The sequence below is a fragment of the Falco biarmicus genome, chromosome 5 (genome assembly GCF_023638135.1).
Source record: "Falco biarmicus isolate bFalBia1 chromosome 5, bFalBia1.pri, whole genome shotgun sequence".
NCBI lineage: Eukaryota > Metazoa > Chordata > Aves > Falconiformes > Falconidae > Falco > Falco biarmicus.
This window is the reverse complement of record NC_079292.1, coordinates 86,190,197-86,207,911: the sequence shown is the minus strand read 5'-3', so window position 1 is coordinate 86,207,911 and position 17,715 is coordinate 86,190,197. Positions and strand designations below refer to the sequence as shown.

The window sequence follows — 17,715 nt, the reverse complement described above, 5'->3', positions numbered from 1 at the left end:
AGCAACTCGTTTCAAAGTCCACTTTGACTGTAAAGGACTAAGGGGGGGGATGGGGGGGTATAAATGAAAAATAAAAAGAGAGAAAGGAAAGAAGGTTCTGGGATTTAGCAGAGCTCAGGAAGCAACAATAGCAATCTTTTTTAAAAAAAAAAAAAAAAAAAAAAAGACATACCACACTGGAAAATGTGCCTCAGCCACAATCCATATTGATCAAGGGAACAGAGCCGCGCTAATGAGGCAGTAACACCAGTACTGCTTGCTATTTGCATGAAATAATCACCTTAAATAGCCATGCATTATTTAAAGGGCTTTTAAGTGATCCTCCCCACCTCCCGCACCACCTGTAGCGTTCCACTGCCCGCAATTTTAGACCGCCGCGAAGCCGACCCACCGGCAGCAATGCAAACGCACGCCCCTGCACCCCCTCGGCGCTCTCCCCCCGGGGCTGCCGTCCGCCCCCCCCCCCACGCTGTCGCCCCGCATCTCGACACACGACAAACCTGGCGCTCCCCGCCGCGCGGCGCCGCTCCCGCCCCCCCCGCTCCCACTTCCTGCTCGGCGGCGGCGGGGCCCGGCCGGGGCCGCCCCCCCTCGCCCGGCGCCGGCTCCCGGGGCACCCCCCGGGCAGACACCACGGGTGTCCCTCTGCCCCCTCGGCCTCCGGGTGGGACCCCCGGGCGGCGCCGCAACGCCCCCCATCCCCCCCTCCCCCCCAGCGGGGGGCAGCGCGAACCCAGCCGGCCGCGGCTGTTCCCGAGCGCTCCGCCAAGGGGGCTCTCCCGTCCCCCTGGGACATCTCCCAGTACAACAAGGTTTCAGGGTTTTCGGGAAGCGGCGGCCACAGGCGTCCTGTCGGGAGGGCTCAGTTTCAAGGTGTTCAGTCCTACCGAGGACAAACAGCACATTAACACACAGCACAGGGGTATAAAACAAGGGCGCAAGCAGCGAGCGCCGCAGCCTCCCAGCCCACGCAAGGCTGAACACGCAGCCACACGGCTGCCTGCCTGTCCCCAGGCACGCTGTCCTGTGCGGCAATAAACCCCGAACCACGGACCACCTACACCTCTTTCCATTAAACAGCTAAGAACAGAGGCAGGCGTCGCATGGTTCCAAAATCCCAAAGTCTATCTTCTAGACAGCGCACCCTTCAACCAGAAACCGAAGGACAGAAACAAAGCCACTTCCACTTCTATTGCCCAATATTGCCAATGCCTTTATTTCCAGTTGGAAGAAAATAACTGGGAAATAGCTAATGTCGCTAATTAACTTCACTAGCACATTCTGCACCACTGCGTGGCCAAATCCGCCTGCCCTCGTGCCGGGTGTGCGATGGTTTGAGGAGAGCAGGGAAACCTTTCAGCTACATGTCATAGGAATCTACAAAGCTGGTTCCTGTGGCTTTGTAGTCAGCATTACCCATTTCTCCTTCTGAAACAGGATTCTTGCGCTCTGCTCAATTATTCCTAGCTCAGCTAGATGTAATAAGTTGTTAATGGTCACAGCCCGAGATCAAACCAGACTTGCTTTATTGTATCAGAAATTTTAAATTCTGAAGGCAAAGGGCACACATTTTCCGGGCCAGCCTTCTGCTTCTGAGAGGATGGTTTGAGAAGCTCTGAAACTTGAAAGGCTGAATCTAAGCATGAATTACTTTGCCTGCTCAAGGTGATGGCCTTTCCTCTGTTCTCTTTGTATACAAAACCAAAAGCTACAGCAAGCAGCTGGGACGCTTTTTGTCTTTCCAGCCAGGAGCATATAACATCAATACTTCGTTTCACGCTAGACAAAGCAGTGGCATGGCACACGCAGTACTACAGAAAATCACTGACGTAAGCAAAGCTGCTGATTTTTACCCTCTATGGACAGATGCAGAAATAAGAACGAGACACTTGGTACAGGGTTACTCCAGAGACAGCCCCCCACCACACACCACACTCCCACCAGGCAATTCTGATCTAGAATTCAGTCCGACCGCTTGTTTGCGGGACAGGGGAGGTAAATAGCAGACTTCCCCTCTAACTGCCCAAACACAAAGGTCAGAATCAACCCAATCACTCTGATCTCTGAAACAACCCTGGTTGCACACAAAAGTGCAAACAAAGATCTCTTTCACAACCTTCCCCGAGAAGCTGCTGGGGAAGGCAGAACTGCTGTCCTGGTGTATGTTAGCCACAAGAAGCCCAGCTCATCAGAAATTCTGGTCCCTTCTCACACCTCTAGACTTACCTGCTACAATATCTCTGGAGACAGGCGCAAATCTCTACCCAGCAAAGCTTAAGAAGAACAATGGGAAAATAAATCCAACTCTAAGGAAGAGGACTCATGGGAACTGAGACAGATTAAGTTAAGATCTTGTTCCGTTAGAAATAAGGAGTCCTGTGTTTGTTTGGGATTTGAATGACCTGCCTAATTAGATTTTAATTTGTTCCTTCTCCCTTAAACTGGAGGGTTATTTGACACCCATAAGCTTTAGGAAAATAACGTGAAAGTATAAATAGCATTATTCTTATTGTCAACAGCAACCATTAGTAAGCTTGTTTTACCAATCTGGAAATCCTGCTGCAAAACAGGAATTTTGGCTGATTTTATGAACTGATGTATTATTGAAAGCCTCAGCGGATGGGGAAGCAGCTATCTGTTTTATCAAGACCGGTGTCATGTCTCTTCCAGACCTGCATTAATGACTCCTTATTTTCCATGATGCTTCCCCTTCAACCAGAAACATTTAAAAACAATGGCAAGGTAAAAGCCTAAGAGGCTCACTCAGAGCACATTTTGCAATAGCAATGGAAAAAAAGTGGAATTTTCCTTGAAAGAAAAGTCTTTACAGGGACACTTCAAAAAAATAGCCTAAGAAAGGACCATATTAAGAGGAAGGTACCTGCTGATTCCCAGAGGAATCAAAGGTGAAGGGCGCCAAACGTACAGTATTGTACTCTGAGCAAGATCTGAAGGAGAAGCTCTGAAGCTAGAGAATTACAACTCAGCTGAAGGGACCAGGAGTCCTATCAGAACAGTGATGCAAAATCGGGGGAGAGCATCTTCATGGCTAAGTAAGCTTAGGCATGGAACTGCACGTAATTATTCACTGTTTTCTTACACAATGCAAGTAATTTTTAATAGAAAGACAGACTTCACGGAAGACTACTTGTTCAACTGTCTAGCACCTGTGATACTTAGGTAGAAGGCAGAACAGCCACAAGATGGAGATCTGGGAAAGGGCATGCTGACCCCACCTAGATGTTCTGCAGGTGGTGAAAGCTTAAGGTGTATCAGGTAAAGCAGGCAGGTCACTCTTCAGAGGTGAGACCTTGTAACGTGAAATCTACGCCCAGGAAGCACTGAAGAGGCCAGTGCCAGTGACTGAAAATTACCTCTGCACAAACCTGATTTGAAGCAAACGCAATTCCAATCCCCCGGATCAAAATCCTGCAAATTAGGGGTTATTCACCATCAGGTGGCGCAAACTAGCACTGTGACAGCTGCATTCAGTTATACTTCTGATGACACCAGAATTGACTTTATTTCAGAATTTCACAGTTGGATGTCATCTCCAGGTCTAGCAGATACACTCTAGATAATAACCGAGTTACCTAAGTATTTTAAAGTTGTGGATATCTGCAGAGGAAGCATTAAAACCAGCTCTTTTTGGAATTGGTTCCAGAGTGAGATTTGGGGTTTTTTTTGTCACAAGCCTTACAATTTCTGACAGGATCCCTTTGACCACTGGAGCCCAGAAACACCAGGCTTCACATACTCAGACCATTGCATGCCATACCAGAGCCTCAAATGTATGGGATCTCTTTCAAATGTATGTTGTTCCTGACATGGCGTGGGGCAGGGGGGAAGCAATGAAACCGGATTTCTTTTGGGCTTTCTTTTAGCAACAGGTAAGTGGACAACTATCATTGTAGCAGAGTCCATGGATCCAGCTCTAGCAACTGTGGTTTCTACTTTCAACTCCTCAATGCCCATCTATAGCTTAATCTATTTTGGTTAAGCAATAAGGAATTACAAAGCAGGCTGACAGGTGACTTAAAACACATTCTAGCAGAGAATCAAGTCACTACTACATCGCAGAAGCAGGAGCTCAACCTAACAGAAATCTTGTTTCAATAAGCAGCTCCAAACATGCAACATTAAAAAGCCCTACATACACCTCATGGCAATGTTCCATTTTACAACTAAGAACCCCAAGAAGAAACTCACGTAACAGACTTAGGTTGACGCAAGAAAGCTAATAGCAAGATTAGATAAAAAGAATAAGGAGAGTTCCCAAGCTACTCAGATGCACCAGTCCCTAAAACCTGCTGGCTTAATTCATCTCACTTTACATGCACTCCATGCCTTCTGCTTCCATATCTATCCTTCAGTTACTGCTGTGAAGTGAAAAAACCCTGTTCCTAATGTGACACTCATTTCACTGTTGAAGAGTGAAAACACATGGGGAAAAACTAATACTGAACAGCACAGAGCTTGTTGCCCCTGTTCTAGCCCCTTGGATATGTTCATACACCTGAACACCCATACGTTCATTCACCCACCAGCACCATAAACTACCCAACTGAAGATAATTACTATTCCTGGCAAAATTTTCCTGACAAAAAGAGAACAAGGTTCCAGCTGCATGTTCCAGTCAAAAGATGACATCGTACATTGTGTTTTTTGCAGTGCTACTGCTAGATTCCAGAAAAGATGGTTATGATGTTACAATTAACTAGTATTTGATATGAGAGATATTTGCAGGAAACATTACTTTCGCCTTAAATGGCACTTTATTTTCAGCTTTTGTTTAACAAAGAGTGACTCTAGTCTGCCCTAAAATTAATCTTATATATAGTACCCATGCAAGGTTTTTTAAGTAGTGCACAGCTTTAAGCCTTTGGGAACCATTGTAGTGCAGAGTTATATATGGATATTTCAGCATTCAGTTGCAACTGTGTTGAAATATTTAAACGAGAGCCACAAACAGGAAGGAATTGGTTTACAAAAATTGCATTACTTACAGTGATGTTCTACAAAAGCATCAGCACATTTTTAGAAAGTAGATTAGCTTAAGTGTCCACAAATTGCAATATAAATCAAGTTAACTAGCAGAAGTTGCCAAAATACACCTACATATCATACAGCCTGCCTTTGTTGCATCTATTCAAGGTCAGGGGAGTTGTAATGAGAGGGTTGGCAAAGGTTCAGCTAACTTATCCGAGAAGGTGACTTTTAGCTTTTTCCTTAAAAGGGGAAAAAAAGCTTTCACAAAGAAGCCTCTTGCTTTTTTGATTGCAAGTTAGCCAAAGAAAACGTGAAGTAAGTGCATGCCAGTTTAGTAATATCTGCTTGAGTTGGTAGTAAAGTGAAGCACGCAACCTCTCCTCAAAGACAAAATGTTCCATCAACAGCAAAAGCTGTAGGTGGGCAGTATGGGAAGGAACGGATGAGAAGTTTACCTGGGATCTCAAGTACCAGGAGTCAAAGGAGAATATCAGATTAGAATTCCCTGTCAGAAAGGAAAAGCTAACTAAAAGGAAGTCTCTCATCCTCCAAAGACACATCTGCTTACATCAGACAGACTACTTTGTTACTTAACTACTGGTACTAGCACTTACAAGCTTACCTTATCCAGCAACACGTTCTGCCATAAGCGAAAGATACTGAGGTAGCTTCGGTCTCTTGCACTGAATGACGTGAAGAAAAACTGCAGGAAAAACAAAGTGCAAAAAGCTCACTTATAGGTATTTTCAAGAAACCCAGAATGCTTCCTTCTATCTTGGATATCCTAAGGTTTTCAGCGATGGCATGCTCCTCTCCTATTCAACAAACCTGGGTTCATAATCCTCACGCTCCACATGTTTCATCACTTTAGATAAGAGTTAGTTCCCCAATATTCACATACTATTTGAAGGCACTTGTTCTTTTGGGCATCTGATTGCAATCATTTGTACCTTTGGCACAAAGGAAGAGCTCCCCCTCAACTAACTACACAGTTAAATCTTCCATGACCTATTTGGAAGTGGGAGGAACACATCAGAAATGCATATGCCTGTTTCTTAAAGGCCACAGCATTTTCCATCCTTCCACTACATACTCCTTTTACTAATCTCTTCACATAAGATGACATGAAATTAAAGTAGGAGACCAAATTAGGTGTATCATTTTCAGTATTAAAATTTTTCCCATTTGAAAGTTTGTTTAGCAGAGAAAGGTTTATCTTCCTTGACAATTAAAGTTAATATTTAATAAATTGAGAGGGAACAGACAAATAGGAGGAATCACAGTTCCTTCACAAAGCACAGCTCCAGATTCACCCCGGAAAGCTATTCTCTGTATCCAGCCAAGAATTATTATTTTTAAAGCATTTACAGAAGTATCAGTAAGTCTATTGCACATAACATTCTGTGTAATACTTTCCAGTTTTTCTACATACCCAACACATGAAATTGCACATTCTATGGGTAGATTTCTCCGTGACTTGAAACCCACGACATCAGCCTTTTTGTTTTCAGCAATTTTCTTCCAGAAACACTTTAAATTCATTGAGTTTGATATTTTTGTGATCTGAAGGATGCACGTTCTGAATTCACGCCCTGAACTTTTTGTTTTCAAATGGCTTTCCTTTGAAAATCAGTGGGATAAAAACTCCCTTACTTTCTGGTTACTGCATCAACACTACTAGGGGATTCTACAATCAAACTAAAGTTGAATTATCAAGCCAATATGCACAAGGACCAAACCACTAAGTCTGTCTTCTAATCCCAATTACATTTAAAGACTTGACCTGGAAGCTGCTTATGCAAATTTAAAACTACAATAAATGCTCTGCTCTGGACATCGTGATTTTTTAAAATGTATTTAAACACGGGTTTTCACCTTCTCTCCTTTTGTTGCTATTTGTATGGCATTTGGAATGAGCCGAGCAGTCTTCTCCTTTGTCATGAAAGTGATGTCCTTCAAGGCAATAGTAATCTAAGCAGAGACAGATTTTATTAAATCACATTAAAAATAACTGTTAAGACTAAAAATTTACAAAGTCACAGAACATGCAGGAGAAACTCAAAATAAACCCAAACCCCGGGATGTAGTTCAGTTGAGATCAAAGACAATTACTATCTCCATTTGCTAACCCTAACAGCAAGCATTTCAAAGTAGAAGCAAATTAAAAATGACTTAAGAGTAATCTTCTCTTCCTTCATTACTAGGACTAGAGAAGCAAGTAGTTCTTTCTTCTTTCCTTCCACTCCTCCAGCAACACTTGAGGATAAAGGGCACAATCCCAACCACATCAAACGACAGATCTGAAAGCCAATCCCAATCTGTACCCATACATAAGACAGGACATAGACCAGGTAACAGACTCTTTTGCCTGTGGCATCGCACAGAAGTTTGCGATCTAGTCCATTTTGATAGGGGTTTATTTGCAGTCCAGACACTGCAAGGAAATCTTCCTGCTTAGGTGTTTGCCTTGCATATTAGTACTTGAAACGTTTCTGTTTAGAAGAGCATGGTCTGACTGGCTGCAACAAGCCATTTCCCTTCAGCCCATCCCCTTCCCTTGAAGGTAAGTTTGTGCTGCCACTCAGCTTAGAGAGAGGAAGAACATACAGCTAGATCTTTTTTTTCCTGTGTGTGCAGAAGGTCATCCACTTACTCCCTCTCTGCATCAACACAGCCCACTAAGGAGGTCCCAAAAGTTGTTTCTACTCTTGTAGCTGATGAGCTCAGGTTGCCTTAAGATAACCTGTTTGTGCCTGCCTAGCAGAATGTTACCAGGATCTATGCTGCTTCAGCTAAAAAAAATCCAACCATCAGTCTTTGACTAGTTTATGTATTCTGGTCATTTCAAAGGGTATCATTTCAAAGGGAATTTTTTTTTTTAAATCTCAAGTCTACAATAAGAAACATTCAATCATCAAATTCACCTGATGAAATTGCACCTGGTTTTCAGTTAAGCATTTCTACATCCCCTCATTGTTTTAAGTACATGAGCTATTTGTTGTCTGTCCCATGTACTTCAGAGCACACACAGCAGAATTTAAGAGATTAACTTAAGGTATGAGCAGTCTCACAGCTGCAAACATTTTGACACATCTCCATCACCTATTAGCTTTTCTTTCTCATTCACCGCCTTATGCTATTTCAGCATATTCAACTGCTTGAGTGAAAAATGTAAACTCATTAACCTAATTGGACAGAAAATAGAGGGCAAACACACCACAAATATCTACTTTTGCTCATTCCATTCAAAAATTACAAACCACAAAACGAGAACTTGCAGAGGTCTTTTAAGGATGGTCTTCAGCTATTAGATGCTGGTATTTACACACAAGAGTAAACCAGTTAAAAGTTCAGTGCTGGAGAGTTCTTGACCAGGGCAACATCAGACACTCCATCGTGCCCCTGGTCTTACAGGAGACTATTACATCCTTTTATAGAGCAACTCTCCTTGGTAAGGAGAGGCAAATCATCATCTAGAAATGTAAAAGATTGGCTTTAGCATAACTCCTGAAATCATTCTTATGCTGAATGACTGACTGAGCAGGCTTAATTCAGCATTCAGATGTCTCCAATGCTATTCTCATTTTACAGAGCAATGGATCTGCATTCCCACTCGGCACAAAGTTATACTAAGTATGAGATGGACAGGATAAGATTGTTTGAGGACTCCGACATACTGATAGTACTGGACAAACAAAAGGTGGGATTCAAGTGAGTGGAGAGATCTTACTGTGGTCTCCCATCGAAAAATGTTGCTGTGGAAACAGAGCCAGTTTTCAGACAGATATAAGCGTCCTTGCAGCAGGATATCCTTCTGGAGTGCACAGGCATAATCTATGTACAGAGAGCAAGAGCAAGTTTACTCACTACAGCTCAGTTGACCCAAACCTGTTAACTTCAAGTGAGTAAGCATACTACATACAAATAAAAAGCCCTTTCACTCTTCAAAAGTCTGTGAAGACAGATTTGTCTTGGGTTGCATCCAGACCATTGTTCTGGAAACCCCAAAGCCAGAGTTGATGGAAGTATCTGTGTGAGGACAGCACTCCATGTATCGCCCCTCTGTGCATTATCCTCTGTTTTCAGACGAGGCATTAGGCAAGATCAGGAGTACATGGGAGAAGTTCAAAATTCAAAGCGCCTAAACAGAATACACAAACATTTCACAGTATAACAGATTATACTGGCAACTCCTACATAACAGTAGTTCATATGTTGTAGTAAGACGATCATTTGCTACCAAACAGATCCTACCACTAGCTAAAACTACCTGCAAAGTCAGACACTAAAAGGCAGCCTGAAGCTAATCACTTCTTCAGGCAGGGGATATTTTCAGAAGCTGACTGTCATTTTTATTATGATACTGCCTCTGGCTGAAACATTCCTATTGAGGAACAGATTTCATCTAGAATGCAATTACCCACCATCAGATACCTACTAATTAAGGATAAGAGCAGAGCATTTGGTTGCACTTTTTAAAAACCTCTCTGAAAGAACTTCTGAAAATTAACTTTGTTTGAACCTTCAGACTGAAATTTCCAAAGTACTACTGCTAGAAAGACAAGACAGACTCCTTTTAGAAGCTCCAACCTAAAGAATATTACCTCATGTACAGAAAATACCCCAAACATATCTATTCATGCAGGATATTAATGATTTTAACTTCAGAAGTAGAGTTTTGTTACTTTGAAAAGCATTGTATCTCATATTGTCTGAGCCAGAATTTTGATTCTGTGTACAACAAGAAAATGAACAGTTCTTGTTCAAGTAACAAGACGTTCAGGGGTCCCTCATGATCCTGGCTTCAAGGTAAGCCTGCATCTACAGAAGCTTTTATTATGGTTTTTAAAATTCTCTTAGGTTTTTCCCCTCAAACAATCAAGCAGAAATAAAGCTTCTAGCAACAGGCATGGGGCATGTATACAAATCCTTGGAGGCATAACTGCAATAACTTACAGAAATCCAAACCAGTAAGTTCAAAGAGAAGTCAGATACCAAAGTGCTAGGAGAGCAAAGGCAGCAGGATTTTGAGGTTAAGGACTTGAGGAAACCATTACCAAGAAGTTTGCATCTCACTTCTATGTTTAGGGGAAGGGGAGGGATTGAGACCTGTAAATATTGGAGCATTCGGCAAGTGATGAACACCACCACCATGACCTACCTACACAATAGAGAATATCAAAACAAAAGGGAGAGATGAGCATTTCTGCTTCTAAGTTTTCAGATCCAGTAACTTAAGATGCTGCTTGTAAACAACATTTTCAGACAAATTAAAGTTAGCGGCACTCCTTTAAACTCCCATTTCAAAAGTCTAAGTAATTTCTTTTTTATTATAAGAGAATAATTATATTTCATATAATCTTTATTTACAGTGCTCATTACAGTGGAATGGTTGCTTCTTTTTTTAAACAGCTAAGTTAAGAACAGGAGCAGTTACAGCTCTTTTAATGAGCAGCAGCCAGTAATTGCTTCTTTGAGCACTGTAAAGCCTGTGATAAGTTCCTCTGCATCAAGGAAAGGAAGAGCTCTTTGCTTGGAGGATGCAAAAAGTCCTTCCAAAGGAGCACTGCTTTTTATGGGGTAAATAAGTATTTATATTAAGTAATGACTTTGCTTCTGATGGAGCAAGTACTACACTGTTGAGGTTAACCCATTACTAAATCTTTCTCCAAGTCCTAGGCAGTGTGTTCATTGAACTAGTACTTCAGATTTTGCTCCATAGCTTTCTATATCAATCATGTAAGAAGAAACATCAAAACAATGCTTTGAAGTAATATCCTTTTCTTCTGTTTTACTTCTGTACTGAACTCAAGTATTTTAAAAATGCAGAAGGCATTTCAGAGGATAACTGCCTCCTTCCAAGGCTGGAAAAGGACACAGGGCTTTAACTGTTTCAGAGGTGTCACTTGCAGAAATTTTTCTTCCACTATCCTGGAAGGGACTCAGCATGCTGCAAGCATATACTGACAGCCCCTCCATATTCTCTTCCTTAAAGGCTGCATAAGAGGAGATGAACTTTAAATAGTCACAGTGCCACTTTTGTATAAAAACAAAACCCAGAACTTGAACAGTGGATTTGTTACACAACGCTCAGGCAGCGCAGGCAGGCTTTACCTGCAAGGCAAGTGGTAAAAAACAGGAATAGGGTGCATCACCACATGTAAATAAGGTAGGGTTATGCACTTGCCTTCTTTGGGTTTTGCAGTGGAGGAAAACAGGGATTCAGAGCTCAAAAGGAACACTTCAGTGGCAAGAAGTTATGCACCATAGTTTGAAATTCTCTGCCACCTGCTTCTGTCCCTTCCCATCCCATGCACTTCTCACCACCTTTGCTCTTCCAGCTGAGCGTTACTTCTACACCTGCACCCATGTCATCAGCATATGGATAAGCCAGCCTGGTATAACGGGCTGTGAAAAACCTCTACTCGAGGCATGAGCCAAGCCAGAACAGATTTGCACAGCAGAGCACCCGGTAATGTACTTCATGCTCAGTGCCAGCCTGGGCAGTAACTACAATTGCACAGACCAGCGTGGGACATAAAACATCAATGCACATTTGTTGAGTTTACATGCTCAGTGCTCACCCTGACCCTGCACAGTGATCTATCTTTCCAGCTTGTCAGCTAACCCCTGTCAGACAATCACACCTCTGCTGCTGTCAAGGGTTTTGTCTAAAAACCACTAAAAAGCAGCAGCAGGAAAAGACATTAAGAGGCTCACACCCTGTGTCTAGATGAACCGGAGGATTCCGCAGCCTCTCCTTCACTTCTCAAGCTCCAAAAGGAATCTGTCTTTTTTTACAGAGCAGGCAATACAGGAGACCAGTATGGCCCTGACTTTCCCTGAAGGTATTTGATACTAGTTCAGAGACAGGAGAATAGGAAGTTTTCAGCTGTAGTTAGAATTTGTCATAAAAAAACCACACCTTGACACTAGTGCAATCTGGAGTTATCATCCAGAAGACAAGAACTTTTGGCATGATTACATCTTACCTACTATGAGTCTCTCCGAGTCTGGCAGATGAGAAAACTGTCTCTTGAATTCCTCACTCCTATATTTGTAAGTGGAACTTGACAGCTGCAACAAAGAATGGCAAAAGGTTAAGCAAACAGATTTATTTTCAGCCATCAACTGTCTTTGTACTGGATGTGTAATTTTATCTTGAAGAACAAACAAACATCCAAAGAGCAATAAAGAATAGGTGGTATCTAAATGTGAACATCACTGTAACTTTATGCTTGCTCATGTAAGAGTATGCTTTGAGTAGTTATGATAGTGTGGGCCAAACCGTTCCCTGTATCAGGGCAGATGCCAATTACAAGGCATGGCAGCTGTATGATGGCAACCTGCTCTGCTCATAAGGATAAGCGAGCCCTTCCCAGGGCTGTCTTCTAGCACAGACGAAATGAAGTAGCAGCAAGGCCACAACACAGGAGGTGACAGAGCAGATCAAGTCCTCACGCAGGCCACTAGCTGGGCACAAGGACACAACCTAGAACACCAATTTCTACTCCGAGTACCATTTCAGGCATACTACAAAGCAGTGAAGCTTTTGCCCGTTGCTGCTATTAGACCTGCAGGAATAAAAGCAAAAGTTTCCTCCAGTAAGCACAAAGAGCAGCAGCAGCACCATCTCTTGGTTTCCTAATCTGTTCTACATTTCACCTCATATTTAGGATCACTGCCAATGGTTCATTTAAGGTTCAAATAGGGCAGTGAACTCACAGCAAAGATTAATGCTGATGGACTTCAAGTCCTTAGTCTTATAAATGAAAGCCCCAACTTCCAAATAAAGAGCTTCAACATGTTCTCCAAAAACAATTCTGCTATAAAAGCCCTATTTTTCAGAACAAGACCTTATTTTTTTGCTTAAAAGTTGTTGGTCACTTTAGGGGCTGTCCTAACTAAATGCTGTATAAGGCAATGACTCAGCTGGACCATAGCTAAGACAGAAAGAAGTGACTTTGAAGTGTTACCAAAACTAGGTATAAATATACTATTAAAAGCCTCTTTTACATTATTTTTTAAGCCTTCCTAAAGCTCTTAAGCATATGGCTGCTATTCTCTCCTTGAGCACCTGTATTACTCCAAAACTTGACACTCACCACAAAACCCATCTCTACCATAAGATTAGTGGCTATTTACATTTAGGGTGAGGGAAGAAAGAAGAAAGGAGGCAAAGAACCACTTTTGACTGTATGACCTTGCGGCATGTTTACTAAAAAAAAAACCAAACAACCCACCACCTAGATTTAGCACACCCTTGCAGCATGTTAGTTGGTCACTACCCTTTCATTATGTCTGTGCTTGTTGTCAAAACAATGCCAGAACAAAGACAGATTTATCTTCAGTTTGAGGGTCTTTTAATAAACTAGTGCCATAGTGCCCCCACTTCATCAAGATTCTCACATTTCGCTGTTCTCCACAGAAGAGATTCCTGCTTCCTGCAGTTCAAAAGTTCCCTGAACGCCACCCTACACACACATGCTATGATGGTCTGTCATATACCAATACCTGAGAATCAAGCTCTTTGGTCACTAGAACACATGAAGTGCTACTTCAAGGTCAGGTGCTTAAGTGCATATAGCACAGGAGAGGGCAATGTTACCCTGACTCAGTTCAGCTCCAAGAAAAAAAAATGTTAATGTCACCTTCTAGTACCATTAATAAAAGAAAGCCTTTACATCTGGCCACCGGTGAGTACATATTTGTTGTCTGCTAATATTGTGAGCATTGCAATGCAAAAAGGCAGTGAGAGAGTGAGGCAGAAAGTGTCCACTCTTCCCCTTCTGAGAAAAGTAAGCACAAAAGCTTTAGGTGCAACTAACAGGGCAACATGTTAGACATGTCCTCCAAGCTGTATGCTTCCAGTTAGCCTTCAGCTACTTCTGAGATTACAAAATTAACAATTCTTGGAAAGTATGTCATCTACTAAAGTAGATAGGCTACAGTTCCTTGGCCTTGCCACATCATGCCCTGAAATGCTTTTAACTGATCATCTGAAACGGGCACCCAATGACTGCACCACTTTGAAGAAACTGAGTTCTTTCCAATTACTCTGGAAAGAGACATGGGAAAAAAGGTAGACTTTACAGATCTGAGTTAACTTTTCATCTGTGCTTCTAGAGGCTGTACAGTTTACAGTCATACCTCACCTGACTGAAGTCTGAGCTTGTGATGACAATGCTAACAGAAGAGGATTAAAAAACTGGTCTGCCACAAGAGCAGAAGGAAGTTCACAATCTTCAAGCCTGATTTATGAAACCATGATTTAAGATGACATGCTTTTAAGGAAAAAAGCTGTTTCTCCAACACACTGTATGTAAGAGATAAGAGCTACACTGAAGTTAAGCATTTTTGTCGTTACAAGACAAAGGAATCAGGGAGAGGAGAACAGGAACAGTACAGTATCACAGATGTTTGCATTAATGCCTGAATTTGACAGTTCAACAGCTCCAAGAATCCAAACTCAAGATCTTTTGAGTTTTACTTAGAAATGGGATTTTTCTGTAGCATAAAACCTGCTATAGCTTGTCTCAGAAACCCTCACTGGCATTTAGAAGCATTCTCTTTCATGAGTGACAAAGATAATAAGAAAGCCTCTTACTAATTGTAGATTTCTACGGAGCTCTCAGGACATTATTAAGAGCCTGTTCTGAATCCTTATCTAATCAGCAGAAAAAAGCAAGCACACAAACTTTTTAACCTTATCTTTTCCTTACTTTGCATGAAAACTAGCTCACTTAAATACATACTCGGCATATGACTTGGTGTTTAAGAGATCACTCCATGGACTTTGGAAACAACAGGGCTAGTTTTAACACTGCTGGTGCTATCAGTTTCCTTAAAGTGATGAAAATAAGACATTTCCATTTCTTTGAATACAGCATCTCTGATAATCACTATTCTATTATACCTGCATTTGAGGCAGGTTGCCACCTATGGGTTACAAAACTTACCATGAAATATTAAAAGAAAGGCATAAATTAGGCTGTAGTATGGCATTTAAGAGATTAAACAGCAACTCATTTTTAGCACATCCACATTTCTAAGTTTAATTATAAGTCATCAGGCAAACACTTTGCCCAAGAATAATCTTAGGCATTTATGGGTATGCTATATTTAATCACTAAGAAAATTATTAAGTCCAGCCAACAACATATTAGCATTCTTTATCTGAAGCCACAAAATATACCAGACACCTGTAAAATAGTATAAGCAGAAAAACCTCCAGTGCCATCCAGAAAGTTTACAGAAGACAGTTACACAAGAAACAGATACTACTTGAAGACACATAACCAAGTGATTCTCATACCTTGTTTAGAAATGGACCAGAGTCCAACTATTTAAAGTCATGTTCCAGAAAAAAAATTATATGAACTTAAATAGGACTGAGCCGAGTTATTTATATGATAGGAGCCTGTTAAAAAAATAGCTTCCCTTCACATTTACATCTTTAAAGTGTGGACACTGCAAATAATTTGAGGCATCTAGCAAACTGCAGAGGAAAATTAAGCTGCACCTTCTCCTAGGAGTACAGCAAAAATGCTAATCATTAGATAACTACTTGATTACACATATCACTAAGCATGCAAATAGTCAATCGACCTCAGCAAAGCAGCATGTGCATTTTTAATATCTGCTAATGACAGTAATAATTTTGCATTTGCTTTGTTAGTGTTTTGCCCTTGTTTTGAGACACCACAAAAATCACATTACCTGGCAATTTGCGTTCTATAGTTTTGACATGTAGCCTTGAACACAAACAGCTGAGAACACACATAAGTTGATGTCACTACTACAGTAACACAGTTCTGATGTCACCTCATTTTAAAAGACGCACACATGCCTCCCACTGAGCTTCAGTCCTGATACCCATTACCACAGAGTGCCTGGGGTCCCAAAATCAAACAAGCCCGTAAGAAAGCTGCCCAACCTACTCCCCCTTTTATGCTTGGAAGCCTCACTTAACTATCAAAATATGGCCAATTAAGACACATGGCTTTGCTCCTCTGTCTACAAGCAAGCAAATCCGTACCACTACCTCTACACCCCACTTAAAGACCACTTGATGTGCTATTCTCCAAAGGCAGAAGAGCATGGCCTGTACTTTCCTATGAAGTTTCTACACATAGTCAAAACCAAATTTGGAGATATTAATAATGTTAAGATTAAAGTACTTAATCCTACACTAACACATTAAAGCAAACATTAAATATCCAGGCAAAAAAATGCTGCATTTCTACCGAGGAATGCATTGTCTTCTCCCCTCTAAAATCCTTCTTCGCATCAGAAGAAAAAGAAAACAGCCTCCAGAAGAACATCACACAGAGAGGAGTTTGATTTTATACAAAAACACTACATGTACTCTTGAAACTTATCTGGCAAGGGAGAAAGAAGAATGAATAAATGAAAGAACAAAACAAATAGAACATACCAACATCCCACTTTCAGTGAGTCTAAAGCCTCACTAGGCTAGGAGAGTGCGAAGTTAACAGCCCTAAACAAAAGCCTTATTTAGCCGCGTAAGGCAGGCTGACTTAAGACTCCACATACTCCAAAACAGATTCAGGCGGACTTATCTAAAAGGCAAGAACAACTCCCATGGCACAGAGATGGCAGTCCCTCTGCTGAGGCTACCTGCCAAACGTGCCAAGTCTGACAAGCCTTTCCATCACAGAAAAGTTGATTCCACTGCAGCCATTTCTTCAGTCCAGAAAAGTTCATTATTGTCCATCTAAATCTAATCTGTAACACACAAACCGCAGCTATCCTGCAATTTAGCTCCTGCTTCGAAACTAGAGCCACAATGATAAAAATTCCCTTTGGGAAAGAAAAAAAAATATCATAATTTAAGAGTCACCCTGATGGAAAAAAATCCATCCCAGCTATGGAGAGCTCTTCTAGTGGTCTGCTGGTTAATCATATCTTTGTGAATTATTTTTGGATTGTGAGCAAGTTACCCCACATCTTCTTTTGGGGTAAAGATTAAGTTTCAAGTCTATTAGCAAAAAGATTTTTCAGACTTATTCTCGTGGCTCTTCTGAATCTCCTCCTATTTTCAGTGTGCTTCTTGAGAGCTAGATGTAGCGTTGCAGAAGTCACTGCAAACACATAAATCCGACTCACATTTGCTTTTAGGCACTGAATCACAGTGGAAGCTCTCGTCCACACGACTACCAGTCTCCCTTCTGTTTTTCAGAGTTCTAGGGCACAGTTTTCCATTTTTCTGAAAACAAGCAGGAGGATGTATTTTGAAAGTGTCAGACTTGTTCTGTTTACTCTGTCACAAGCAAACAGTCTGAATCCACTGTTACAGTGATCTATTTTTCACTAACCATACCTTGACAGAATCACAGAAGAATTTGGGGTTAAAAAATAAATTTCAATTATTAAGTAGTCATAAGTTTTACTAGCAGTAACTTACTGTTCTTCCCTTTCTCCTGAAGCACAAAAACATTAAACTTGCACAGGGAAAGAACCACTCACAGGACCTGAAGGGCAACACCACCTTACCTAAGGTGACTTCTGTGCTGTGTACAGTACATCGTGCACCTTGGGATTGGATGTGTACAGAGTGTCCACTTCTGGTTGGTTGTTATTTTTTTAAGTAAGGAGGTATTTATCACACCCGATTATCCCCACATTTAGTTGCATTTAATTCATAGGTCATATAAGGCATGTTAACCAATAAAAGAAGAGAAAGAAAAACAAACAACTGTTGCC

General features: G+C 41.5%; 1 protein-coding gene across 5 annotated transcripts in view; it reads right to left on the bottom strand.

Moving 5' to 3' along the window:
* The window catches only part of GRAMD1C (GRAM domain containing 1C), a 53,612-nt gene that overhangs the window by 23,187 nt on the left and 12,710 nt on the right, over nucleotides 1–17,715 (bottom strand). For all 5 annotated transcript variants that reach the window (XM_056342192.1, XM_056342190.1, XM_056342191.1 and 2 more), the window contains exons 3-6: nucleotides 11,982–12,066; nucleotides 8,720–8,823; nucleotides 6,865–6,960; nucleotides 5,612–5,692 (exon numbers count right to left, since the gene is read on the bottom strand). In XM_056342192.1, the coding sequence (XP_056198167.1) occupies nucleotides 5,612–5,692; nucleotides 6,865–6,960; nucleotides 8,720–8,823; nucleotides 11,982–12,066 (366 nt within the window). The remainder of the gene's footprint in view (nucleotides 1–5,611; nucleotides 5,693–6,864; nucleotides 6,961–8,719; nucleotides 8,824–11,981; nucleotides 12,067–17,715) is intronic.